The 27,862-nt window shown below is 41.1% G+C and overlaps 1 protein-coding gene across 4 annotated transcripts; it reads right to left on the bottom strand.

Annotated features, from left to right (window-relative positions):
• Window positions 1-448: 448 nt before the first annotated feature.
• On the bottom strand, window positions 449-27,862 carry SRPK1 (SRSF protein kinase 1). Of its 4 annotated transcripts, none has more exons than XM_042800038.1 (16): window positions 27,640-27,862; window positions 27,479-27,539; window positions 15,964-16,082; window positions 14,106-14,214; window positions 13,593-13,680; window positions 13,289-13,376; window positions 11,688-11,794; window positions 10,888-11,053; window positions 9,847-9,872; window positions 9,136-9,349; window positions 8,424-8,852; window positions 6,871-6,971; window positions 5,833-5,940; window positions 4,411-4,480; window positions 3,876-3,968; window positions 449-2,969 (listed from the first exon to the last, which is right to left on the bottom strand). In XM_042800038.1, the coding sequence occupies exons 1-16, from the start codon at window positions 27,860-27,862 to the stop codon at window positions 2,785-2,787; spliced, it is 2,187 nt and encodes a 728-aa protein (XP_042655972.1). In that variant the 3' UTR covers window positions 449-2,784. The 4 variants fall into 4 exon arrangements, with proteins under 4 accessions (XP_042655972.1, XP_042655973.1, XP_032865365.2 ...); XM_042800039.1 differs by having other exon boundaries at window positions 15,964-16,097; window positions 27,640-27,746; XM_033009474.2 differs by lacking the exons at window positions 27,479-27,539; window positions 27,640-27,862 and adding an exon at window positions 19,443-19,650 and having other exon boundaries at window positions 15,964-16,097.

Here is a 27,862-nt window from a genome sequence, read left to right as displayed (position 1 = left end):
CATTTCTATTTGCTGTAATTCGTTGCTTCCTGCAGCAGTCAACTGAATGCAGTTCTAACAAGCACCTTCCAGTTTTATGCTTCCCTCTAAAAAAAGTGTTTGGAAAGGTTAAGACTCGTAGCTAGGGAAGACAGCAGAGAAACAGCCTTTGAGAAAAACATATTTTAGAATGGAGAAATTTGAACGGAGTGGTCCTGCTATTTGACTACTCTTCTCCCCCTTTTAAAACAGATCGCACCACCAGCAAGTTCATCTTCACCTACACCATCTCCCCGCGTCTCATTCTGGAAATCAAAACTAAGTGCTCACTAGCCAAGAAAATTCAGTCAATGGGCCACTAGCTCAGAAAGAACAAACTTAGAGGGAACATATGAGGAATAGGGCTCAGTTATTAAATAATCTGTTTATTGTACGGCTTTCACAAGGAAAAAAAGACAAAGCACCCAAGTAGAAAGAATAAAAATGTATTTTCCTTCAGGTTTTAGACTGACACAGCAAATACAAATCCTTTAGTGTGAGCACTTTGCGGCAATTTGGAAGTTTAACAAACCCCAAGTGAACGAGCACACGGTACAAGACCGAATCCTGACGGTCGCTTCTGTGGGTCTTCAACTCACAAGCTGGCTCTGGCCTCGGCTGCCACGGGAAAACACGTCCTCCTCCAGCCCAGGGTGGCAGAGGGAAGGGAAGGACAGGAATTAGCTCTCAGAGTCGAAGCAGGCAGACCCCTTCTAGGAAAAGTTCTTTAATCGGCCAGTCTTGAGTACACAGGACCAGGTGAGCTTTCAAGACAACAGAAATTGTTTGCCCTGCCAATGTATCTTCACAGTATGTAGACAGTAGGTATTTTGGAACCCAGTCCTGTCTGCAAGTCCTTCTGGAACAGATAGGGAAGTGACACACAACTGGAAAACTCCAGATGAAAGGGAAAAATAAAAAGTCAAATCAGCAGTTTAGCACTCTTTTGGTACGTTACCTTCCTTTAATTTTAGATTATATGCATAGAGAACCTGGTCTACCCCTAAAAGAACATGCAGCATGATTTGCATTAATAAGCCCAATCAGGCACTGGACCAGAGAAACTCTGTTCAAGTGGATTAAATGACACCAAGGTTTATGAATGAACGATCCTTACAAACCAGGAGTTCCAAACACACATACAGAAGTGACACGTAACAGTGGTCTCGGCAGCTTTGGCAATGTCATCGTCTCGGATAGCATCTGCGTGGCCTCCAGCACGCTCCTGCAGCAGCTTCTACGCTCTGAGAGCCACCACGAATCCAAAGGCCTGTTTGGTCCAGGGTAAGGAAGTGCCTCTGAAGCCTCAACGCTGCCAAATCTTGCTTTAGAGGAGGATGCACTGAATTTGTAATAGCACGGGCAAGTCTAGAAGAAGCCATCATAAAACTATCAAATGCCACAGTGATTTAACTCTGAATTAAAATTAACCAATTTACTCATTATATTCAACCCCCTCTGATAAGTTTATATAGAAACCCCACGGAACATTTTTACTTGGGGTAACTCTAAAACCTGCTTCTAATTCAGTATCTACACGGAAAAGTGAGTTCTCTTCCACTTCTGCTAGCTCTCCTTGTGCTAATGGCCTAGAAAATAAAAGGCAGTCCCATCCTGGGAAGTTATTTCTGAAGGCCAGCACCTCAAGCAAGTTAAAGGAAAATGTATCTTCACACTGGGCCTTCAAGTGTTGATTTGGAAAGTCAAGGGCTACAGCATGGCGGTGATACAGACGTTGCCACCCTTTTCCTGGGAGAAAGCGAATGGTCAAAAATTAAGAGCCAGAGTAGACTGCATCAGTGAAAGCCAATTTCTCAGATACAGCAACTGCCTCAAGCAAGGCAAAAAAGTGCCAGTAAGGGATAAAAATAATCAAAAAAAAAACTTACAGCTCACTAAAATGTTAGAAGAGTTGCCTGCAACAAGGCTACCCCTCTGCAGCCAAAGGGCGCACCCATCTGTACGCTGAAGGTTGTGCGTTGAGTCAGTTCCAGCTTTTGCTTATTTTACTTGTCACCTTTTAGTCACAGGCATTAGAGTGGAAAACGTCACCAACTTCAGAAACTATTCTGACTATCTGGGCATGGGGAAGGAAAAAGGGGCAGGGCACTTTGGAGGAAGAAATAAAGGATACTAAAACCTAGGTTTAAATAGCTCTTTTCAAAAGATTCAAGCAGCTAGAACTAAAGAAAAGTTATGTGACTGGAAAGCAAAGAATACAGTAGACACCTAGCAAATGATGGAGGATTTGGAGGTCTTTGCTCTACAAGGAACTAACATCACCTCGGTGCCAATCTGGTACTTCTCACCCCATTGCTTGCTACTGGATCAACAGTGGGAAACCGACTTCTGAGTCGGTGAGATAAGGAGGTGTTCGGATCTTCACATCCCCCTCATGAAGAAATGAGAGTCGAAATTTAGCTAAGGGAGCATACCTGAGCACAGGTGAGCTCACATCTGTAACACACGGTGCATAACAGTGAGGAGACTCAGGAAAAACTTCATATTCTAGTCAATTAGTCTTTGGCGAAGCCCAATCAAGGCAAAACACAGATGATGCCCACTGGCTGAGGAGAGTCCCCATTGAGTCACACAAGCAAACTCAGCAGAACAGGTTAGATTTATCTAAAATCTTGGAAGCCTCGAAGGAAGAACTTCACACTGAAAATGAACAAGGAAAAAAAATGGATCTGGGAAGGGGCAGCTGGGTGCATGTACGCTATGTTGTAAACCAGAGAGTAGTGCCGTGGCATTGGGTTCAAGCCTCTATGAGTTAAGCCAGGGGTGCCTGAGACACTCTGCTGCTGTAGCTCGTTTCTCTGGGATCAGCTCCAACATAGGTAATAAGAAGTCTGTGAATGCAGCTGCCTCATCTTGGGACCACTCGTATTTTTCCACCAACACTTCAAAAAGGCCCCAGGGCTTCAGCTTGGTGATGTGCTTCAGATCACCTGAAAACCAAAACAGACAGGTTAAGTGCAAGTCATGGGAGCTGAATAAAATAGACTGAACAGCTACACAAGGCAGACTGAATTTAGAAACTGTTCTGAGGCATTGGGCATAGCAGCTATAAAATGGTAGGGCATGCTGGAGGAAGGAATAAGTTATACTAAAACTCCTTTTCTATCTGCTTTTGAAAACTGTTCTAGAAATGTACTTCCTTGAAGGCTTCTTTTTTCCTTCTGCTATTTCTGATCCAATATCAGCAAATACTGTTTAACTTCATTAAATCACCAATTATACCAGTTGACATGACAGATAAACACTGTGCTGTTGACTTTGGAATACATGCAATACATGCAGCAGCGTCTGAGGAAGCGATACACTACTAACAAAAAAAGGTTTGTTTTATTAAAAGAAAAGTATCAAAGTAGGTCAGAAACTTTTTCTTGAGACTCAATACATTTCTGGGGCACTTAGGGTTTATGATAATGGTATAATGCGTCCTGACAACATGGCTCAGGATGCAAGGCACTATTTAGGTGACTGGCACGCTAGAAATGGAACAAAGTTGTCTACAAAAGACTTCAAAGGTGAGTCAACACCTCTAGTTGACAAATATCAGCTAAATAAAGTCAAATCAAGTCTGAAGAAACAGCTACAGTATTGTTTTTCTACCTGCTGCATTTGATCTGCACCAAGATGTCAAGTACTAGGACGTAGGATAGTTAGCAGTTAGACATGAACACCTTCTATTTAGCTGCAGTTTTACTGAGAAAGCCTTTTATAAAACAAAAGTAAGACTTTGAGGCATCTTTTCGAGCATCTCTTGTTAACTGGTATTTCCAGCAAGGCCCTCTTGTGTTTTTGGGTTAGGGGATGAGGGGATAAGTGACATGTGCTTGGCTTCCTTTTACCTTTTTTGGTGAAAAACTCCTTGGAATATTTTCCTGCCAAAATGAGCTTGCGAGGTATTTTCCCCAGAAGTTCTATGATCAATGCAATGTGATCTGCATTTTTTCAAAAGAAAAGACAGTGAGACACATCCACACAAGACATCTCTATGCCCCAGTTTCCTCCTCCAGGATATAAGTACAAAGACCATATCTCTCTTAAAAATTACTTTGAGATCCACTTGAAATCAGATTACACCAAGCAAGGACAAAGTCAGGGGGCAAAGGGGACAAAAAGCTGAGGGCCATTTGAGAGCTGTTTGAGCAGATAGAGAATCCAGTGGTAAGAGGAATGGAAAACATCAGAATAAGAACATGGACTTTATTGCATGGTGGTTCACCGCAGAGGCTTGAGCACAGCTGTCCCCTAACACCACTGATTTGTGCAAATAATCTTTTTGCCTTCGCACTGCTAACTCACAAGAGAAGGCTCGTTCTGAAGAAGCACCCATTGTATTTCACATCCCACTTTAAGAAGGAAAGACTTAGACAAACACACCTTCATCCCGTGAGTAATCTTCCCCAGAATGAGGCTCGAACAGATAGTCTCCCGTTGCTAACTCAAAGGCCTAAACAAACAGAAACGAGCACGATAAATCACTTTTACGCACTTTACACATTTTGAGACTTACTGTAGGTTGATTCTGCTTATCTCTGTGGGCCAGAAGCAAAGTGGTGGGAAGAATAACCTGTAGAACTCTAGTACACCATTGCCATCTTACCGGGTGCAATTACTCTGCAACATTTTAACAACTGCATTAAAAACATCATGAGTGTATCTATGCTGAATTCTGGACCAGTACGCTTCTGTGAAATTGTACAAAATGAAGGTGTTTCACATGCCTAGCCTCTCTTCTGCTTCAACAGCATTTTGCAAATTCATGTCTTGTCCAAACTATAGATTTTTTTACAAAGATTCTCCCCTCCATCCAAATTTCAGATAGTAAAAAGACATTTTTCAAACAGTTATTAACTGAACATTCATCGGTAGAGATGAAAGCACATTTTAAATGAGAAAAACATTTGCATTCATTTCAACTCACCATTCCTAAGTTCCACGACACATTTACCATTTATGTATTCAGTTTTACTCAAAACAGTACCTCTGGCCTTCTGTATTCTTAGTTTTCTTTATGAACTGCTGTAGTCTAACTATTGAATTAGGCACTCAACAGAACCACTGCATAATTTTGGCCACACACTCTGCAGAGACAACATGATCCTACTGCATTCTGTTTTACCACATTCATCAAAAATCACAGCTTGTTTTCCAAGACAGCAAAAATAATTACTTTGCTCACTATTTTCTGAGCTTAAAAAATAAAACCTAAGCTTTGATTTGTAGAAAACAGAATGGAGACTCCAAAAATGCACATGCAGTGACTAGACTGTTTTTTTTTTTTTTTTTTTCCCCCTTTTTAATCATTATATTCTACATTTGCCAGCTATTACAGGAATAGCTTCAGCCTGGTCTCAGCATTACTTAGGTTATAAAATGATTCCAAACATGCAGAGGATGCAGATGATTAAAATATGAATTTATACTGAAGACATCTGTGAAACAATGCTGGATGCAGCAGAAAGGCTATTGACATAAAAAAGATTTTGTCTTCACAATTGCGTAACTGTCCTGGCTTTCCACAAAGCATGATGTCAAAATACAGTTATATTTGAAATCTGACAGTGCTGTAGAGCAAAACTAACTTTCAAAATGAAAGCCACACGTGGCAAAAAAAAAAAAAAACAAACAACTTTGGTATGGAAACATGGTATTCAGCCAGTCTAGAAGTTGGCTGAACACCTGTGAGGGTTTTTCACCAGGCTTGGCTAGTGACTTGACAGCCCAGAGTGCACGGCACACACAAGTTTCCCAAAATGCTCCACAGAAACAATTTAAAATCCCCCAGATGACCCCACTCACCATACACGCCGTGCTCCAGATGTCAGCAGGGGTGTTGTACCCCGATCCTATCAACACCTCCAGGGATCGGTACTGTCTCGTCTGGATGTCTTCAGTGAAGTGCTTGTGCTAAAGAGAAGCAATGTTTTACTAAACAGTTAAACTCTGTTCAAAAGGGAAGAATCAACAACCTGGAAGGTCAGAGCAGATCAAAGCTCATTCCCATTACATATGATCTGAATTTTACATCCTCATTAAACATTTCCTCATATTCCTACAAGTACTCTTTAAATGCTCTACATGAGACACTCTAAATAAAACAGACCAGCAAAATTTAGAGGAAAGGAAGCCACAAAAATAGAGTAAGGGAAGACTGTTTCAGAAGTTGTACCCTCTCCTACCCAATGACAGACAGGCCACAATTCAGCTACCTTAAAGCAGACAAGCAACACCAGTGTAAGAGACCACATTGCCAGGAGCTGCAAGCCTGATGTGCAATTCTGAGTCTGAGACTCATCTCTCCCACAAGATCTGAAGCATTTTGCCATTTATGAAGCCAAGTAAAATAGACATTTCTTCCATTTGAAATGTCAAGCATTTAAAAGCAGCACAGCACAGCCATCAAAGAATAAAGTTATAAGTCTTTCATGTGTTCATGAATCCACTGAAATGATCTGACAAGCTAATAAACTGCAGAACTGGCACATCAGAATACTTGTCTGCAACTTTCTCACTCTCCAGGAGAGCTACAGACTCCTTCAGAAGTTTCACATACACAGATTTCTACACATTAGATGTGACAATGTTCACAGGCCTACTGGAAGTAACCCAATGACCAGTGAGGCACCCAGAACACAGGCTGAAATCCCATGTCAGAGGACCAGTTCTTTTTTTGTGCCCTAGCTCCCCCCTCTCTCTTCCCCCCAACAGTATCAAACTGTCACTACTTTCACAAGCAGGTCTAAGATAGATTCTATTTTACAGATTCTTTTCCATCTTGGCATACTGTGAACGAATTAGCAGGTTTAAACATTCAATGTGAAAAGATTTTAAACTTACCACCCAGCAGGCATTTCCTAGGTCAGCTATCTTCACTTTGAGCTTATCTGCATTCTTGGGCTCAAGAGGATTAAGAAGGAAATTCCCAGCAGTTGATTTTCCTAGAGGCAACGTGTACAGCAGCTGATTAAAGCTACACAGACAGTGTCACCATCTGTCATCCAAATCCTATCACCCTCTCCCTACCCAGGAAGGGTTTTGCTTATAGATCAGAACTTTTCCCTCCCCGCAGCCTAGGTACAAAAATCAGCAGTCTGCACTATGAACAACAGAGCTGCCACTATTAATACCCAACTGCTGTTACAAAGCAGAAGGACAAGTAAGCATATGCAGCAGTGACTGTTTTCTAGCACTCTCTGCACAGCCTTAAAAAGTCAGTCTATATCCAGACAGGCTTTTTAAATGAGGGCATTGCCAGAAACAGAACAAGCCTCTAAAATCTTCCCAAATCTTTGAAGAAGGAGAAGCTACATATTATAGCATCTTTTTGACATAACCATCACTCACTGCTGCAACACAGACCATTACAGGAGTTTTTTCCCAATAACACAGTTATTTTGCTCAATGACACAGTGGAGAGCAAAAATATTAAGTCACTAAGTTAAACCCAGTTGTAGCTCTAAAACAATTTTGGAGAGTGCTGTGAGAAGCAAACTACACCTAGAAATCTAGCATGGGCATTCAACTAAATGCAGTTCAAGTTTCAAAAGCTTTAAATTTCACTTGCAACTTTTCATTCATGTAACTCCCCAGCAGTACTCCATCAAGAAAACGTCACAGAAATGTTCTTAAGTAGTACAAATTTTGGTTTCCCCTCCTCCAAGCAGATATACTTCATCTGGCCCTGACACGCAGATGCAAAAAAGGACAGCTTTATCAACTGAATCAAGTTTTTAACACACACACACACCTGGAATGTGTTTAAACTGATGTACACTACTGTGTTTTATGTTCTCCTGATCCTACAAGATTTATAGTTTCTCCCTGCCCCCACCCCCGAAACAAATAATATTTAAACAAAAGCATTAAAGAGGTTTTTTTTGTATGCTGTATAAGCTTTGTTTCAGTCAGACTGCATTTCCAGCTCTGGGAAAACATTTCCTCATCTCACGTAACTGAGAAGAGTTACCTGGGCTCCATGTTAAGAACAGAATTGTAACACACTGAACAGTACTTACCCCATAATTTAACAGTCAGTGATAATTTGTAGACTTACATTTCTAACTATTAAGGAGAATCACATAAGCAACACCTGATAAAAGGGGAGAATGTTCCTATACTGAAAAACAAATGTATAGGTACATATGTATGGGAATTCTTATGCATTCAATAGTCAAAACTAAGGTACAACTACAAGTGGAAGCTACAAACAGTGAATGTCTCAGAGTAGGACTGTCAGATTAATTACTCCTGGCAGGAAAAGTCTCAAACAGGTGGTTCTGATCACTTCAGCCTACAAAATGGAGGTTTCTGTCAACACCGATGAAGTATTGCAACACAACTCTCCCACATCAAGGAGAACGGAGCCCTTTCTCACAGGGTTCCTCTTATACCTTTGTTGTCTGACGGACTATTATTCTCATTCTCATCCTCTGAAGGTATCTCTGTCCGGATGCTTTCTTGCAAATGGTTAATCTCCTGCTCACTGAATGATTGCTCTTCGTTGGATGTGGGCTGACACACCATGGAATCTTCTGAAACTAAGGGCACGAACGAGTCCAACATTGCTTCTTGAGGCCTGTTCTCCGAGTCGCCGTTACGCTGACTGTAGTTACAACTATGGAAGTTCTCCTTCTTCTGCGTATGAGGGTGATTGCCACAGTCATTGGCATTGTGAAGGTCATCCTCGAGTCGCACAGATCCTTGATTGCCAGAGTCTGGGAAGTCCGTCATTTGTATCACTCCATTGCAGTTTATTTCTGTCACACATTTTTCCGCACTGCTTTCCATTAGAATAGATTGCTCTTGTACGATGACTTCAGCTGGAAGAGCAGAAAAGGAGAAGATAGCAGAATATGTCTAAACAAAGGAATAGCTGAAGCTGTTCCAGGGAGCCCCCTCAGGAGTAGGTAGTTCTCAAAACGCAGCTGAACACAACCATTCATTAATTCAGTCTGTAACAGGAAACTTCCTAGCCTCTTTAGACTTAGGGTAGAACGCAATGCAGACGGGCTAAACTGACAACGGCCACCTCCACCGAAGGTGCTCACTCTACTCACGCCAGCGTAAGTGAAAGGACAACACTGTGCTACTTTAGGTCCATACCTGTCTTTTTGATGACCACTTCCTCCGATGGACTAACTTTCATGAGCATTTCCAGAGGGCTCTGAGCTTCTTCCTCCTCCTCAGGCTGCATCTGCCCAGGGCTTGCTTCCTTTTCCATTTCCTCTATCTCTTGCATTCGCTTCTCTAACAACTCAGCCTGCCGTTTCTGCTTCTTTTTCAACTTCTTTTTCTTATTCTTTGACATTTTGTCAGCCTACACAGAAGTAAGCAGAGAAATTGGACTTAACATTTCATATTTCAATAGAACTAAAATATGTCAAGTTTTAATTTATTTTAGAGGCGAAGAAGCAGTCTGGGATGAAAGCTCTGGATACAGTTCTCCCAAATAAAAAGCAGGTATTAAGGTCTTTGGAGCAGTTGTCTATGGCTCTTACCAGTGCATTTCTGTCCTGACCCAAGGAACCTCCGGTATTCTCCAAATGAGGGATCTCAGACTCCATAGACAACAGTCCCCTTCACAACAGACCTTGACACCACCAAAAATACTACTTGTTCTGGTAATATATGAGCTAATACAACTTACATCTTCAAGACAGCATTAAACCTGATGCCTATGCCTACGACAAACATAAATCACGCTTTTCCTTCAGATATAAGGTTGCTCTCCCTTAATGCTGACTGCATTATGAAACAATGCAGTAGATACTGTTAACTAGATGGGTACTTACATGTGAAAGCTATTACACTTACTGGTTTTGGCTGCGGTGCAGTGCTCACTGAAAGGGAAAGGAAGATCAGTAAATTAGCATGTTTATATTAAAAAACTGCAACTACATTCTTGTCTTAAGGTAAGCTTTTCCTGTGTGGTTTGGTAACAACATTTTAAAGTTATCAGCAAATGTTATTTTGAAGGCTCATTTCTCTTCAAAATTACAGCAAGAATAAAAAAAGAGAAAACTATTAAATGAGTGAATGCATAATTAAAATTCCAGATATTAGACTTTGACCGATATCGAAGACTTAAACTTCCTGTCATGCAGCTTCATTTACTGCATCTGACTGAAAAGACAATGCAAACCAAAACATTAAAACACCAAAGCGAAGGGAGCTTCCCTAGGCTAAGCTATGTTATGATGAGCTCAGCTAAATGTCAGTGTTGTAAAATGATGACTGAAAGCATCTTCCAATACACAGTGCAGTAGCTCTTGAAAACTAGAGACTGGTACAGAAGGATATTCTGAGGAGGAACACTAAGAACTAGGAACAAGAGAAAATTTGCTCTCAGATCTTTAGAGATGATGGCACGTCAAGGAAGCAGTTTCTGTTAAAAGTTTTCCAGACTTCTGCAAACTGACAACAGGTGAAGCATCTCGTTATGACCTTCATGAAATGCATTTCCAGCATCACACAATTAAAGGAAATAAACATTTAAAGAAAATGTCAGAAGTACCTCACCACATTTTCACTCCAGCATTATATTGAGTGCATTAGCATTTATGCAGTGTGTGCTAGACAAGACTGACTGCCCTACCACTTAATCAGTGCCAGACTGGCTGTGTTAAAAACAGGTGCCAGCATGCATGTATCCTCCCTCCATTTTTCTTACACAAACAGCTGCCTTCTGGATCATCTTTGAGTTATAATTTATGATTAACTTCACAATTTACAGTTGGCTTTTCAGAGGTTGCTTGCATTACTGTTCCACTGTATGCAGGAAGTTTTCCCTAGTGAGATTAATGATGATTTGGGGGCATATAGGGGAAATAGCACCAATTTTCAGGAAAAAAGCACCTGCAGAGCCAGATGGTGGGGGAGCCCCAGATCTCTGCCACTCTGTTGCTTCTGCGGCCAGCCTGCGGATGTACTGGTCGTTAACGCACAGAAGAATGTTCTCAGGTTTAATATCTGTATGAATGATTCGACACTTCGTGTGCAAGTAATCCAGACCCTGAAGAACCTGCAGACAGGAGAGAAAAAAGAAAGAATGAACAAATTGAGTGAAGTGAAAATGCAAAATTTCCTACGATGACCAATGAAGCTGAAGGACACTGTGTTTGAGAATGCTCCAGATTAGAGATAATGCGACCAGTGGTTACCATTCAGTTCCAAAAAAAAAAATAGATTCACAGGCTGATTTTATCATGAATTTAAAACACCGTCTCTTTACCCTCATAACTTACCACAGTTGAAAATCTAATCTTAATACCCTACAATAAAATCATTCTTTCCTCTTCCCCTCCACCTCACATGTAGAATGACATGTTTCTTCTTAGGCAACCATCCAGTAGGAAGAACAGGTTTCTCTTGCTCTTCTGATCATTAAGCACCGTATTTACTGTGACACTTTTAAAAAATACTTGCACTTATGAGGAATAACCAGGGTAAGAAGTTAAAAGCAAAGCTGGCTTCCCATCATGGTTTAAGTGGCAGAAAATAAATATCTGTAGCGGCAGGTTTTTGCAATAGAGAATGATTTTGTTGCATGAGAGACTGCACTGATTTTTAACTCCTGTTTTCTTGAATCTGAGAAAGATTAGTGAAAGAGTTCTTGCTGGATCAAGGGTAACAGTGCAGTCAGAACTGCAACTTACCTGTTTGATGATTTTTTTGACACAAGGGAGTGGAAGCCCCTGATAATTTGACTTGATGATCCACTTCAGGAGATGGTGCCCTAGAACTTCAAATACCATACAGATATCTGGAACTTAGTCAAGGAAGAAGACGGACATCCTGACCCAAGGAGCCCTGAATTCCCAGGACTAAAGATCAAAAGAAATCCATACCAGTTAAGCATTTTGTACTAGAGAACCTTCATCATTTTGACACAGCTTAGAGAAGCTACCTTCCTTAACAGCACCATCTTCTCCTACACACCAGTGTCATTACCTAAAACCTAAAATACAAAGGAACGGAGTTGGCTAGGACAATGGTCCTAATGCAGCAGTAGCAATCTCCTGCTTTGAGTGGAAGCCAGATACACAAGTAAAAATGCATTTGTATTTTTGTGCTGGTATTGAGACAGCACCGAGCCAACAACATATGTTTTGGAACAGCCTAGGCTCTTGCCCCAGGCAAAACTTGATGCCAGATCTCTCTGTACCATCATTACCTGAAAAGATAATAAAATTTCCATTTCATAAGCCATCTTCAGAACAATTAAGTTAGTTTCCCCACCCTCCCTTGCCTCTTCACCAGTAAACCAAACTTTTGACAAGCCTAGACTTCAAAAATATTTACGTTATTTGCTTTTTTGTCTATAAAGATCTCAACAGCTACAGTCACGCTAGTGACATAATCAGTATCGTGCATTTGCTTTAGAAGCCAAACTTCTAGGAGTTTATTGGAGTGCTTGTCTTCCACACTGGCAGAACACATGCATGTGTTTTGCAAGAGAGAAAGAAATACAAGGTCAAGTCAACATTTACTCAGTGCCAGGTACCAGAAAAAAAAAAGAGGAAATATATTATGAGGCTACTTTTAGAAAAAAGTGTTAGAACATTTATAATCTACAGCCCTATTCTTTCCAGCAGTGTAGTAACTCTCACCAAAAGAAAATTCAAGGTACTGCAAAGCAGAGACATGCAAGAAAATCCAACTTTGAAATTTTAAGGGTTCGTTAGGATTTGCCACAAATGACTGCTTCTTAGAAGGCTGCTCACAGAACAGGGGATTTTCAAAGCAATACACTTTAAACATCCTAATAATGTTGATAAAACCCAAGGTAAGATGTTTCTGTAACTAGAAAACAACCTTATCACCAAGTTAGAGACTGCATGTGTTTGCTATTTTTAATTACTGATCTTACCATTTTGTACTGCTTTACTTAAATAAGGGGATACTACGAGGCTGCTTGCAAAATTGAGGGTTTAAGATAGATGGGATCTCTTACCTAAAGGTACCTCGGACACTAAGCCGTTCAGTCCTGATTCACAAATCAGATGCAGTCACCCCATCTCGCATGTTAAAAGCATGACTAAGCAGTGCTGTCTCCATGACTTACACATATTATGTCAGGCTGAATGATCACTCTGGATCTGAGCTTAGCAGGCAGTTTTGAGGCAGGTGATTCTACACTAGGTTTCCTCAGGCAGTGAAAGGGATGCCAGGGCATTGCTCACCAGCCCTAACATGACAGCTACCCAGCAAACTCCCATCTTTATGCAATTCTCTGCCTTCATTCCATAAAGGATACGAGAACCATTAACTCCTGAAATCTTGAAGTCATCTAATAACTGAACAACTCTCTCTTTACTTGGATCATTTGGATCACTGTTGCGGACCTGTAGAGAAAAAGAGAATTAATTTTGTGTTCCTCAAGGTAACTAGCAAGCAAGAATAAATTCTGAAGTCAGATTTACTGCACACTACTGTTAGGTTCCTATCCAAATTCTCTGCAGCTAGATGATCCAGAAATATCAAACATGTGACTCGTGAACTCCCCAAAATGAATTAAAAAAAGTAACAAAAAAGATTTAATCCCACTCTCAGGGACTCACCGATTTTAGTAACTTGATTTCATCCAGAGCTGTTTCTGTATAGTGCTCCGCACTCTTCACTACCTTCATTGCCACAAATCTCCTCCCTCTACACACACGGTAAGTAAATTGGAGACTGTTAACACTCATACAAAGAACTTGCTCTCCAGAGTTATCCTAATTCTTTTGCAAACAAGAGAGCTACTTATTTAAGGCATCATGGAAAAATAAGGTTTAAGCATTCAAAGACTGTCTTTGGGTCTCTTTTTATAAAACATCCATGTTAGTCAGTTCTCAGAAAATGAAATAATAGGTCAGAGACTGCTGAACACAAGAGCACTCTTCCCACATATATGGTTTGTCCTGTTAACTCCCTCCCACACACACGTGCATGCAAATATCAAAAGTAACTTCTGAGATAGGATGTGGACAGCTATGTTTTGTGTTTTTATCTAAAAGTAAAAGGATGCTTTCTGATCATATTTGTGTAATGCTGTGCATTCCTGCCAGAAACACTAGCTAGAAGAGACTTACTGGATGTCCCAAGCTAGCCACACAGTGGAGAAGTGGCCCCATCCAAGCTTCCGAATCACATGGTATCGTCCATTAAAGAGATCTCCTATTTTCACAAGGTGATAACCACCTAGAAAAACAGTGGGAAGTTGATATATCAAGAGATCACACCAGTGCTGAAGAGCAGGTATGTGGAACAAGCATCACAACTTGAGGCAGACTGATGTGTTTAAATTTTTAATCATATAAACAAATGCAAATATTTCTCTAATTGGATCTTGCTAGAACAAACATACAGCATGTTAGAGGAAGAGCTGTGAACAGTCCTCCAGTTGACTGAAAGTTTTAATATAATTGAACTAGAATGACTGACTTTTCCTCCTTTTCACTAAGTCGTCACTGCAGCATCACAGAAGATTATTTCCTCAGTGAAAGCATCTGAAGTCTGCTAGACTGACCACCTTTGGACAGCACAGCTTATGATGTTCAGTAACAGAATCTTACAGCTACACACCAGCATTGCTTTTACATGCTCTGTCCCCATTACATGAAAGAGTACTGCACCCAAGATCCCAACGGAGTTTTCCTTGCAACTGCTTTCCTGGCTGAAAGGCACTTTGCCAGTTAACAATCACTGAAAACGGGAAAGTCTCCTCCCAGCACCCCTAGTATCTCTGCTGACTAGGCAGGAGGATTCCATGCTGGAAGCAAAGATGTGAAAAACCAAAGACACAAGGGAACTGGCAGAGAACAGAATGAAGAGAAGACACTGTGATTGTTAAGGCATACATTTTTGCCAGAACCCAGAATTACACCCTAAATTCCAGGCACTTACTATTCAACTGTGGTCAGCAAATACCACCCGTGAAATGCATGCTCTGCCAGGAAGATTCATTTCTCTTGACTGACTGGTTCACAAACAAGACATAGAATTGCTATCCATTACTTCATTAGCTCAAGCACCAGAAGCCCCTTTTCTTCACTTAAAAGATTTTGGTTACAACAGTGACAGCTGCAGCGACTGCTAATTCACACAATGGCTTTCTTCTTCCCACTTGCTTTACAACAAACAAAATCCCACAAATACTTGGGTAGCACGCTCAAAGTAATCTAAATGGTTTGAAGTAAAGCACTGACATGCACTGTGCTCTTTCTACTTTGTATTTTTTTTTTTTAATACACGTATATGGCATTTGTTACATGCTTCTCCCTCTGTCTTTTTTGCTAAATACAATAAATAGTATCAAAGAAATAGTCTTACTTGGAGCTTGGAGGTGGGGGCACACATTCAAGCTTCAACTAATTGATCAACTGCATTTATATGATCAGTATTCTGTCTTTTCTAAAGTATTTGCAATGTTGAAAAACAGCCTGACCCTTTTGATATGGAATTATATACTGCAGTATTTCTGTTTGCTCTGTATTTAGTTTCCTCTCAGAGAAACAGTGAGGACTATATTTGCAGACACGAAGTTATCTGAAGAATGGATACTAAGATGATGATCTTCCAAAAAAAAAAAAAAGTGAAGAATTTCAAACTGATTTGAAAGTGTCACTTTTCTGATGAAAATCAAAAAGAAATTGAATGCCTACTTGATTGTACCAATTCTGAAAGCCCTCTGGCACAAAGGAAAAGCAACCAGCCTTAAACACATGCATTAAAAACAGCTCTCCAACTCACATCTTGACTGATAACAGGGGGAACCTCGGAGAATAGTTTCTCCATTTCAGGTTAGCTTGAAAAATGTTATCATCATGCAGTTTCAAAAACCACTTGAAGCAAGCGGGAGTCTATTTTCATTCTCTATAGTAGATAGGAAATCAAGGGAATTTTTTGATTACATTGAAAATCCTGTGCCTTAAACAGGCAAGTTCTCACCTTTACAGTAATCATTTGGATCCTCTTGCTCATCATCATCTGATCCCAGGATCTCTTCCTCTTGCTCTGGAAGATCATTCTCTGAATGAGCAGCAGGGCCCCGATGCTGAGTGTCGGGTCTGAAAGAGAACACACTGCATGTCTCTCACATGTTATTCTTCATTCAGGAGCTTGCCTTTCACACGAGGGATTGCTGATAATGGAGGAGATGCAATATTCAGCCTTCAGAAAAACTATTTTCACATTTAAATGCTTTTACTTCTAAGCTAGTATAAAAGTAGATTGAAACAAGTTTTCATACACTAGTGAGAAATACAACTTAATGCCCCAGATTCACTTTTATAGTGGAACAAAGATCAGACAATATAGTGAGGTAAAAGGTTAGTGATCCCACCAAAACATTAGTCGCTTTGAATCCCTTTCTCAGACTTTCATTCAGTGAGGACTTCGCTAAAGCAAATTTATATTTTAAGATGTGACTTCATACAAAATCTGAAGATTTAAATGTTGATTAACCTTATTTTAAAGACTAGCATCAATTAATTCTTATGCCTTTGAAAAAAATTAAACCAGTGTTTTAGAACTTGTGCCCTTTGACCCTTTCACTCATGTGGTAGGCTGCATTTCTAGTTTGTCTCTTTACTGAATGTCTAAAGTTTATTACAGTTGTCTGAACTACAGAGAGTGGGAGCACACGGAGCAGATGTTCTGTAAACCCTTCCGAGAGCTTGCAATTGCAGTGAGATTGAAATCAGGCACCAAGGTGGTATTTTTTTTTCCACTCCCACATTCATAAATGAAAACATTGATTTTGTGTATTTAACTTTTCACCAAATGTGCTATTTTATGTTCCTGCTTCTGAAGACCATGTTAGCAAAGGCCGCCTTTCTGCTCTCACGCATTTAAGCTGTGTTTGAGTTCCCTGAGCTAACACATATTGCTCTCTCCCCTGCACCTCGACTCCTCCTTGATGGCAGCACACTGCTTACAACCAAACAGCTCACAAAACGGTAATACTAAAACCAGTAAATTATTTACAAAGCATTACAGGGAATGGTTAATTGTCTAGAAAGTTTAATCTTCAATATCCTTTTGTACAAAGCAAGCATTTATAATGAAAACAGAACCTATAGTCCATTTGCATTGGCAAGATTTAATGGCAAAGTACTGCAGGATATCAACATTAAGCTTTCTTTTCTTAGTAGTATGAGATTCTAAAAAAAAAAAAAAAAAAAAGAGTTGTCCAAAGAGGTGGGTAACAAACTTCTTTACAGCAATGACGTACAAGCACGAGATAACATTTACAATGAGCTTCCCTGTCAGTGTGAATTAGTGGAAGTTTCTTGTATTGAAACTATTGTTCCAGTGAAGCAGCAGATACAACTGACATCTTCCACCTCCCTATTTCAAATTCAACTCCTTTTGCTCAAGGAAGGAGTAATTGCTGAGACAGCCACTGGTTATGCCAGTGGCTATGCTAATGCATGTGGGCTTTTGGATGCAGTTTTTACAGCTTAGAATGCAGAGGACTCCAGTTGTTACATCACGGCTGCACTAACTAATCTTAATCCATGGGACAAATTTAATATTTCAATTTTGAGTAGTTATACAGCAGAACGAATGTTCAGCATTTACCTACTACACATGCAGCCTGCTGAAATTTCGTAAGTTGAATGCATTACTACATATTAAAATTATGGCCATCTTAAATATCTATGGAGCATGAAAAGAAGTCATCCATTCCAACCTGATCATGACTAAACTTTTAGCCATTTACAGTCTGGAATTGAGGTTCATTAAAGCGAAGAGGATCTACAAAGGTTATCCTGGGCACAACCAAACCACCCAACATTTACTTTCAGTCTGTTGTCAGAGCTATTAAGTCCTGATGATTTTTTTAACTCAGAACATATAAACAACACAGATTTGTGGTCCCAAACCATGGAACAAGACTGCCGGACAGTCCATTCCACTGCTGCCAGACTAAAGAGACATTTATTGACAACCCCGTAGCTTGATCCAGACCCAAGGTATTTAGTATTTAGACTTTTTTCCCCGTGAGCCACAGAATTACAAGTTGGGGTTAGGAAGAAGGAAACCAGGATGGAAGAAAAAGTCTTGGAGGTCAAAAAGCTACTTTAAAACTGCTGCATTCCTTTGGTGACAATTGAGCTACAAGACTACATAGACTATAACCAAATGAAAAGCAGGTAGCAAAGGCAAGAAAGGGCCATGGACAGAACGGCTGAAGGGGAAACTGGATGCTTATATATAACAAATCCTATAGACAGGGTGAAGAGAACCAGAACGCAGAATGGGATAGAAAGGAGAATTTAAACCCAGTAGCCACACCCATAGCATAGCATAAGTAGTACATAGTAATTCTCCCCAGTGCTGTTTCAAGATTTTCACTTCTGTAACTGCGCAACATGTAGGGGATTAGAACGGATTCAAAAGAAAATTCATCTTAAGAACCCCTGATGCAGACAGAAACATCATGCCGTTCTGCAGTCCCAATGCTTTTCAATAATAGTAATTTCATGCATCAAGGAAGAAGTTACTGGAAGCACTAAACCCCGTTCTCCTGGAAGCTCTCTGCGCCCCTCCTAAGGGGCTGACGAATCATGCTGACAACCTCATACATGACACACCCTGGAGTCTGCATCTGAGTCTGTCCTGGGGATCCAAAAGCATTTCATGTCCATATTATAATCTATTATACCAACTAATGTTACTGAGCCGTATTCAGGTCACATACATTTCTACAGTGCTATTTCCTTTATGAAATCGTCTCCAAAACACATTTCATTCCTTTGCCTTCCTGTGAAAATTCATTAGACATTATTGCATCCCACCACCTTCTTCCCCCAAAGTGGCCATGTCAGCTGCAGATACAGATTAAGAAAGACTTAGTGCAGAATATGTATTAATACCAAAGAAAAACTGATACACAAAACCACAACCCTCATCTGTGTGCTTCGCTCACACAGACAGTACTCCACAAGGCACAAAAGGCTGCTAAAGACAGCAGAAAAATCCATACTCAGTATTTAAAGATGACAGCCAAAACAGCTGTCAGCAATATTGCAAAATGCAGATAAAATATATAAAGATCTTAGAAGAAGTGGCTAAAAGCTTACACATTAAAATTCAAGTGTTCTAGGGTACTTTTTTTATAGACACCTCTGTTCTACTTCAGAACACCTTTATCACCTTTTACTTTTGCTCTCTCAATGTGTTTATTAATCATCAGAATTAACTGGATTTGCAGGGTCTCTCTACAACTACATAGCAATATTTCACGTAAGGAAAACAATGTGGAATAGCAACGCTAAGCCAGAATGCTGGCTCTTATGGAATTTGTGTGAATCCATACACAGAAAAACCCTCCCAAAAGTCCTTATTCTCTCAGGAATGCCTGAAGAACTGCAAATTCACAACACTAAAAAAAAAAAAAAAAAAAAAAGAGGGTAACCTACCTGCATGAAGCACGGCCTCCCATTGATAATGATATTCCTGAAGAGAGCCCAATAGTTTTCGAAAGAGCCATTAAAAATCAAATGCCACACTGTTGGGGAAGCAGGGGGACATCAACGGCAGGCAGAGGGGCTGGTTCTTCTCAACGCAGCAAAGCTTTGTGCAAGAGTGAGGGAGAAGAGGGATTTGCCTCCACCACCTAGCTGCAGATGCACAGCACTGCATTGCAGGTAAAGGGCCTTGCAGCAAGGCTGGGGGTTGCTCTCAGCTGATCTTCCTGCAAATTCAGTCATGTTAGGGGTTGAGCATAAAGAGATTCATCTCCTTCTCTTGATGTTTACCTGTCTCAATCTTCTCTCTAATGAAATTAGAAATTCAGTCAAATACTCTGTTTCATCTTCCTGAACAAGCCGGTTTTATTTGCCTATTCAATAGTCCATTGGATTCAAAGCTCGGATGAAGACAAGGATCATGGTAATTGCCAAGAGTCCAACCCTTTTGATACAGAAATGCCAGCACAATCACACAGGAGAGAAAGGGCGTTCAAAGTAAAAATGAATTTTCTGAAGCAATTCCAAACCTCCCCCATCCAGAGTTACAAGAAAAACTTATCCTTTATGCTTAAAAGTACCAAAAAAAACAGGAGTTGTCAAATCTTCTTTAAAAAGGTGAACTGAGCATTTTTCACAGCAGCAGGCACTTAAAATCAGCCTCCAACAACATAGAATTACCAGCCATTTCCTGTGCCTGTTTATCCTGCTGGTTTATGTAAGTGATAGGGGAAACAAGTCAGCAACAATGTGACACACCAAGCAATAATTTAGAGATTTTTCTCTGCGACTGAGGACTGTTTATGAGTGAAAGACACTCTGAAGCTGGCTCTGCAGTTTTCAATGAAGAGGTTTAAGGAAGAATTGGATTAATCTGATTGTATAGCTAAAATATTTTCACCTTAAAATCTCAATGAAGTTTGAACATCCTTTTAACAGTTCAGCATTGCCAAACCTCTTCGTATCAGAAGAGGTGCTAACAACATGCACAATTTTCCACTGTAGACAGGATTTTGCTCCACATTCGTCAAATATATCACCTGACAACTCTGCTCACCTCTGCAATGCATAGCAGGGGCAGTAACAGTTATTTGCAGGAACTAAGATTTCAGTCACTCACTTATTCCTTACAAAAGGTGTTCAAAGACTTTGGAAAAAAACACTTGTATTCTCTTGCCAGTTTCCCATAGAATCACTTGTCTGGTCAACACACTAAAAATAAGGTAAAAAACTATTAAGAAGCCTCGATCACACAATGTGTGCTCTTACAGATTGCACTCAGGTAGATCCAACGAGAGGTAGAGGACAAGAAGATGGGAGAGCAGAGTCATGCCTGTCAGTACAGATGGCGCGATGAAAAGCAGTGGTTTTCGTGCTGCGGAGTGGCACCAGCACAGGCTCCTTCACTGTTCACTATAAATTACTGGTCAAGCCACCACAACAGCCAAGTCTCCACATGTAACTTCACCATCAAAACTGAGAACTTGTTTTCTCCACCCCGATAACTTACGTAACAAACTCCTTGAAGAGAAGTGTTTGGTTCTCCTATTTGAGAGCATTAAGAGCAACTTCTTCAAAACTCTGTTTTGTACAGGAAGCAAGTAATTTTTCTTGTCCCCAATACGGCAGAAATACTGTCCATGCTACCTATCTACCTGCTTTGAACAGATACAAAAGCAGAGCCCGTTCACCTTCAAGCAAGGAAGGCAGCATACATTTCATCCAACTCCTGTCACACTTCTCATCCTTATAAATGTGCTAAGAAAAAAGATATTCTCCTTATTCCTCTTCACCTCAGTTTGCTATTCCCTTGCTATTTGCAGAGATGACACCTGTCTGTGGGAAACCAAAGACAATTGCTTTTCTAAATTATTTTTAAGCCGCCTGCAGCACAACCTTTATAAACACTGTCATTTCTTATGTGTGAGCTCAAATTACACACACGAAACATCCCCAAACAGAATTCAATTCAACGAACGTAAGACTAATGACAAATCCAGCTCATGCTGCAGGAGACACAGATAAGAATACTATAACACACCCCAGGACTCTTGCTGAAGAAGCGTTGCTTTCCACCTTAACCATCCAGCCAACGATTTTCAGGGTGGTACACCCACTGCAGTGAGATCTGCTTCAAGTGCTGTTAAGGATTCCTTGTTTTCATTAAGGGAAGAGGGAAAAAAAAAAAGCTCCATATGGCATGTTGAAAAGCCAGGTTCTAAAATCTCTCCCATTTTCATATCTGTGCATCAAGACAATGTCTCTTTAAGGGAAGTATGCTTGCCAGACTGCATCTCATTACTCTGCCGTAGTGTGTAATTTCAAGATCATGTTAAGGCACATCTAGTCAGAATGACTGCTTCTGGTGCCAGCCTCCAACATGCCTACATGCAGATCTGCTGGCAAACCCAGTGTTTGATAAATGCTGTAACTGTTTATTTCAGTATGAATTCAGGTCTGAGAGGATAAAAGTATTTTCCTGCTTGTGAGCACTTTACCTTTCAGCTCAGGAAATTTTTAAGTATTTGTGGGAATTAAAAATCATAGATTGTGGGGGCCTTACGAGTCTATAATCCACATTAATTTGTTATTACTGCAATTCACTCACTCTTGCATCCCTATTTTTCTGAATAAAGAACTGATATCTTCTGCCAGTAGGACAGATCCACAATATTTGACGACTTAAGAGGACTGCGGATGGTCTAACATTTAGTTTTGAAAGAATGGCACTCAGCAGCACCAAGACATACTTTTGTTTAGTGGATCTGTGGCAGTTCCATTTGAAGATAAGCAATAAGGAATTTCACGGGAGAACGGTATTAGCACACAAATAACAGAGGCAATCAAGTTTCTTGCTCCCCATGCTCGCTCCCCCACAAAAGCATTTAACAAGCTGTTTGTAGAACTGTCTGCTATTCCAGCTATTACAAACCAAGGGACTTCCATGGAAACCAGCAGATCTTCAGTTGTGTCCTGTCATAGTCTGATAATCACTTCTGTATTTGAATGAAAAAATCCTGTGGGCTAGACATACTGACTCTGCCTTAAACTTCTGTTCAAAATACTTAGGGAAGATATAGCCCTGGTATTAATTATGAAAGACAAGTGAGGAAAACATAATCCAAGATCCCAATCCCAGGTAGTTTTGAATAACCAAGTTGAGGAAGAACCTGAGAGGGCTGTCAGAACTCCAGGGCTCCTCAAAGACAGCAGAAAAGTGATACAAGCAAGACATGCAATAACAAACTGGAAAGTATCACATTCTACTAGGAATTTTCTGCTCCCCAGACTGCACAGATGGAAAAATTACCAACTTTCTCGTCTCTCTTCATAGCAATTCTATTGAGAAAGAAGAAAGAAGCAAGGCTTCATTGCACATCAAGACTCTGGCCAGAAAATTACAGACAAGACTAAATCAGCATCTTGAAAATACTGAATATCACATGCATTTGGGAAGAGGGAGAAGCACCAAGGCAGTGGTACTGTACCAACCCAGCTCTGCCACTGCCCTCCCTCCAGGAGTAGAGGGAGCCAGAGGAACTATTGAAAGTCCTGTGAAAAAATATCTCCCACTCAGTAAAGCCTGTAAGAAAGGATTAAATTCACCGATGCATGCAAAATTAGAAGAAAGAACTTCAGATCATGTACATTTTTCAGAACAAGCCACATATTGTAACTGTATGGCTGTCACTACCTTTGTAGTTATTAATTCTTACAGTAATAAAATGTTCTGCTTAGAGGCACAATCAGTTCAACACCCCTTACACAGAACGGCTGGGTTTGCCCAACTTTTCCTGAAACATAAGAGACACCGCTGAAGCAAGACACTGGACTTGATGAAACAGGATGATCATCTGGGCCTGTCAATGAAACACCCGTCATACAGACCTGCAGCCCAGTTCTAATCACACACTTATTTTCTTAATTTCAGGGCAAATGAGCTATAATAGAGAACTATTTGTTCAGTTTGTCCATTTCTTTAACTGTTTTGAATCTGGTTGGGTTTTTAGCATAGTTTTAGAATTCTGGGTCTTAATCTTCGTAGTAACCTAGAGAGTAATATTTTCCTAGGACAAAGAGAACAGTTTGAGCTTCTAAGGGTTTGTAACATACAGCGGAGACAGAAAAAAGCCACAGTATTTTACAGGCAGTTATGGTCTAACAGTCACAAGTACCTGATTCCATTACAAATTACCAGAGCAACTGGTAAAGTACATCTATATTTGTATTTTAGTTCAAACAGAAGCTTGTATTTTCAAATAGAAGCATAGTTTTGAAGTAAATACCAGATCTTCCTCACATATCAGGCTTTCATTCACATAGTACAGCAGACTTACAGCATAGGAAATTAATCTCTTTCAAATGAAAGCACGTACATGGCATGCTCCAGCACCACTTCATCCAGGAATGGATGCCCTGTTCACAAAAGGGCTGACTCAAAGCAACATTCCCCTCCAAACAGCACTTGAGGTCTTTAAAAATTAAGCCTGTAAGCTCTCGTTAGCCCGCACCGTTTCCTAAACACACACACTACCTTACTGCAGCAAGGCATTACAAGTACACACACGGCCTCCTCTGTGCTACGGGACCTGCAAAGCAAGAAGCAGCCACCTCGTGGCAGATGAAAGACTGAACCGTTGGGACACCCATCGCTCCTTCCTCCTTCTGCATTCATGGACATCCCCATCCAACACAGTTCATGCAACACCAGAGCACGGGAATTCTGTTCTCAGTTCCCTAGAAGTCATACGAGGAAAACTAGCACAAGAGCTGTTCCCAGGAAAACACTGTGCAGCTCCCCCACCCTCCTAAGGACCAGGGCAAATATTATGCCCACCACGTTTGTGTACCAATGCTGAACTCCAAAGATATTAGTACCTGCTTCAAAGTACTGCAAAAGTCTTCTGCATTTCCGACAAATGGGCAAAAATATCTACCTGAATGCACCTCACCATATACAGCTGTTTGAAGAGTTTACAGTCTAAGTTACTAAAGTTTTAGTAAGGAAAAAAGCCTGTGAGTCTACAAGCTCCTTTTTTAAAGCCAGGATTTTTTGAGTGCCTTCAGGAATCAACTGACTGTTAGTGCCTGAGATGTTCACACCTCATGAAATGATAAAATTAATGCATCACGTACTTCCCAGATAGCTTTCAGCAAAGCTGTCTTTTGGCAGCAACACACATTGCAGTAGCCTACGTACCAAACTCTCCACATTTTATTAGCAACTAAAGCTGAGCTTGCTTCTCATTTTCTAAAAAAAAAAAAAAATTTTAGATTAAAGCAATTTTGATTCTAATTCCTTGCCTTTTTCATGGAAAAGGCTGAAATAAGAAACTGAAATCAATGCTTCACTCAAGGCAACAAAGCAACGCAATGATAGTCAATATTAGAATTCAGGATCTCCCTGTACCTGGGCTTGCTTTCTGCCCCTCCAAGGCATTCGGCTGTCACTCTCCCTGTCACTCCTCCTCAATTCTCACAGAAATGGGAGCTGGGCAAAGGTACACAGCCATGATATTCTACCAGCTCCACAGTGACAGACACGGGACCGGCGAGCAGGCTGGGCAAGTACACACTTCCTAAGCAAAGATTTGAGACAGCTGGTTTAATGATTACTCCACATCACCAAAAGATTTGGGGTAGTTTTACTGGAGTGGGAAGACACAGGTACCTCACCTCCATATTACCAAGAAACTGCCTGCTCTCTTTCTGCAAAAGAGTGTACTAGGATAAACGCACTCATTCCTTCATTGATATCAAATAAAACTTTTAAGATAGGAAGAAATATGAACATCCTGAATTTGCAGAAAATTAAGAACTTGGTTGACCTTCCCATAAAAAAAAAAAAAAAATCTTATACACAGAACCATAATTAGTAGTTATAATGATTTTCTGTAAATAATCAGTTTAAGTTGGTCTTGTCTGAACCTAAATAGCAATTTTAACTACTGAATGATGAAAAAAAGCAGTAACTTTTCAGTTTTGTATTACATACAGTCCAAAGACCTTTCCAAGTGTTTTGTTTTTTTTTTTTTTTTCCTGCTTTTAACCAGACTGGGTTGATAGGGAAACTTAAAACAGGTGTAGTTCATTTCTACAGTGAAAAATACTTTGAATTGTTTTAAATCCCTTTAGAACATTCTCTGCATTTTTATACTTACCCACAATAAGATAATTCCTAATACTTACCAACCTCAACCTTTTAAAATCAGTTGTTTCATGCTTTTTACTGCCCTTCATACAGAAAAAATTACATGTGTGTGATCTAAACAACCACCATGGAACATCATATGTTAAAAGGGCATTCTATGTGGTTTCAAGTTTAGATTTTACAGAGAAAGTCTTGCAACAACCCAGTTAAGCTTATTTTAGAAGATTTAACTAGAGCAGCTTTGAATTTAAATAGCGTGTCATGGAACTGCACCTAAAGTTACAAGACTGACACTGGGTTCTTTTTGTTGAACAATGTAAAGCATAAAGTACATGCAACGTTCTTTAATTTCTGAAGCAGGATCTAATAAATGTATGGTACCAGAAAACAGAGTCGAAGCATGTAGTTTAAGAAGATAAAAAGAGCATTTTACCAATAGCATGGTTCTCCACTCAAATCAAAGTTAGTGGTAAAATCAACAGTTAACCAGCAGTGCAGTTAACCTGTTCTGGCTACATGCTTAAAAAGGACTTTTTTAAAAAAAGCATGCCAGCGCTGAAAGTTACCATTCAGCAACTTCAGAATTTACACAGAAATCAGTCTTTCCAACTGTAACTGCGGACTCTATTGGCAGAGTCAGTATTGTTTGTCTGCAGATGAACAAGAAAAAAAAGAAAGTAACAGGTACAGAGTTAAATAATGGATTATTCATTCAGAAATTAGGATGTAGATAATAGTATAGAAAGAGGAGAGCTCTTCAAAATTGTCCTAATGCTAATCTTCAAGAAATACCAGGAACATGTACAAAACAGCACAGAAACATAACGAACATCTCCCAGAGAGTTTAGTTAATGCTCTTCACCCCTCAGACGCTCCATCTCAAAACAACTGAATCTTTGCAGGAGACAACCGGAAAATTTTTTTAAAATCCCTGTGATCTGTCTGAGGAAGTGACTAAGAAAGCGTTACTCCAGGGCTAAAGAAAAACCCCTCCAACTCCCATACCCAAAGCCTTACTTACTAAATACCTTTGGTTCCTAGGCACCAGAGAACATAAAACCCCTGAGGTACCAGAGATTTTACACAAATAAGCAGCATTTTACTGAGCACACAGAACCAGCTCTAGGATTTACATCACCTTTCACTAGAAAGGAACCCACGAGCAGCACTGAATGCAGTACGTAATGCAGTCTGGTGGGAGCCATTGTTTAGTATTTACTCGAGACCTTTTAATTTTTATATCTGCATCCAAAAGTTCACCACATATAAAGGCTTGTGAAATTCCTGTGGTAGGAGAGAAGCCACACACGAGCATCAAAGTTAGAGAAAGAGGTAAACAATGTATCACAGCGTTCTTAGGGCAAGATTTAAAAAAAATAAAATAAAATAGGTGGGGGGTGGGGAAAGAGTTATGAGGAGCTGGCGCCTAAAGCCAGCTCAGGAGGGTCCCGAGGTGAGGGGACACCAGCATCTGCCACCAGATACAGCCCGGGGCCGAGGGAAAGAGCCTGCAAGGACAGAGCGAAGCCCGGGGAGGGAGGGGGTAAAAAAAAAAAAAAAAAAAAATAAAAATCCAGCCCCGTCGCAGAGCAGGGCGGCAAAACCAGCCGCCCCGGGCCACCAGCCTGCCTAAACCGCGAAACGTGCCTTCAATTAAAGTCGCGTTCAAAGCCCGTCTAGCCCGAGGGGGTTTACGCCCTCCTCCGCCCCAGGAGCGCCCGGCGGGCTCGGCAGCCCCTTCCCCGCGGGGAACAAAGAGGCGGCGGCACCGGCGGGAGGCAGAGCCGGGTCGGCGGGAGCTGCCGCCGCCGGAGAGGAGCCGGGGGGCCGCACTTACTTCCTCTGGGCCTTGTCCTTCTTGGCTTTGGTCCGCTTCTTTCGGGCCTGCAGCGCCAGCACTGAGGGAGAGAAGGGGAAAGAGGCGTGAAGGGCGGCGGACCCGGGGAGGGGGGGCACGGCCCGAGGCGGGGGGGGGGGGGGGGGGGCGGCGGCGCTCACCTTTCCGCTCCATGGCCGCCGGAGCCGGTAGCGCCGGGTCCCCCCCGCGCCTGCGCGCTGCGCCCGCCCTTCGCCAGGCGCCGCGCATGCGCGGCTCGGACGCCTCGGCGCGCCACCCGGCGGCCTCGCGCTCGTCCTCGCTGGGGGTGCCGCTGGAGCTCGAGCGGGGGAGGGAAGCTCCGCCCCCCCGCTCCCGGACACGCCCCCTCCCGGCTGGCTGCAT

This window comes from Tyto alba, unplaced genomic scaffold, assembly GCF_018691265.1.
Source record: "Tyto alba isolate M040663 unplaced genomic scaffold, T.alba_DEE_v4.0 Super-Scaffold_30, whole genome shotgun sequence".
NCBI classification, from domain to species: domain Eukaryota; kingdom Metazoa; phylum Chordata; class Aves; order Strigiformes; family Tytonidae; genus Tyto; species Tyto alba.
Note: the sequence above shows the minus strand (reverse complement) of the source record. Positions and strands in the feature narration are given on the sequence as shown.

What these genes read in the sequence shown, in the direction of transcription:
- SRPK1 (XM_042800038.1), bottom strand. Translation starts at nt 27,862, where the DNA reads ATGCAGCCAGCCGGGAGGGGGCGTGTCCGGGAGCGGGGGGGCGGAGCT. An exon ending in TAGTCCGTCAGACAACAAAG is followed by an intron (nt 6,972 to 8,423) that starts GTATAAGAGGAA and finishes CGTTGCCTCTAG; the next exon opens with GAAAATCAACTGCTGGGAAT. An exon ending in GGAGTTTTTCACCAAAAAAG is followed by an intron (nt 2,970 to 3,875) that starts GTAAAAGGAAGC and finishes TTTGGTTTTCAG; the next exon opens with GTGATCTGAAGCACATCACC.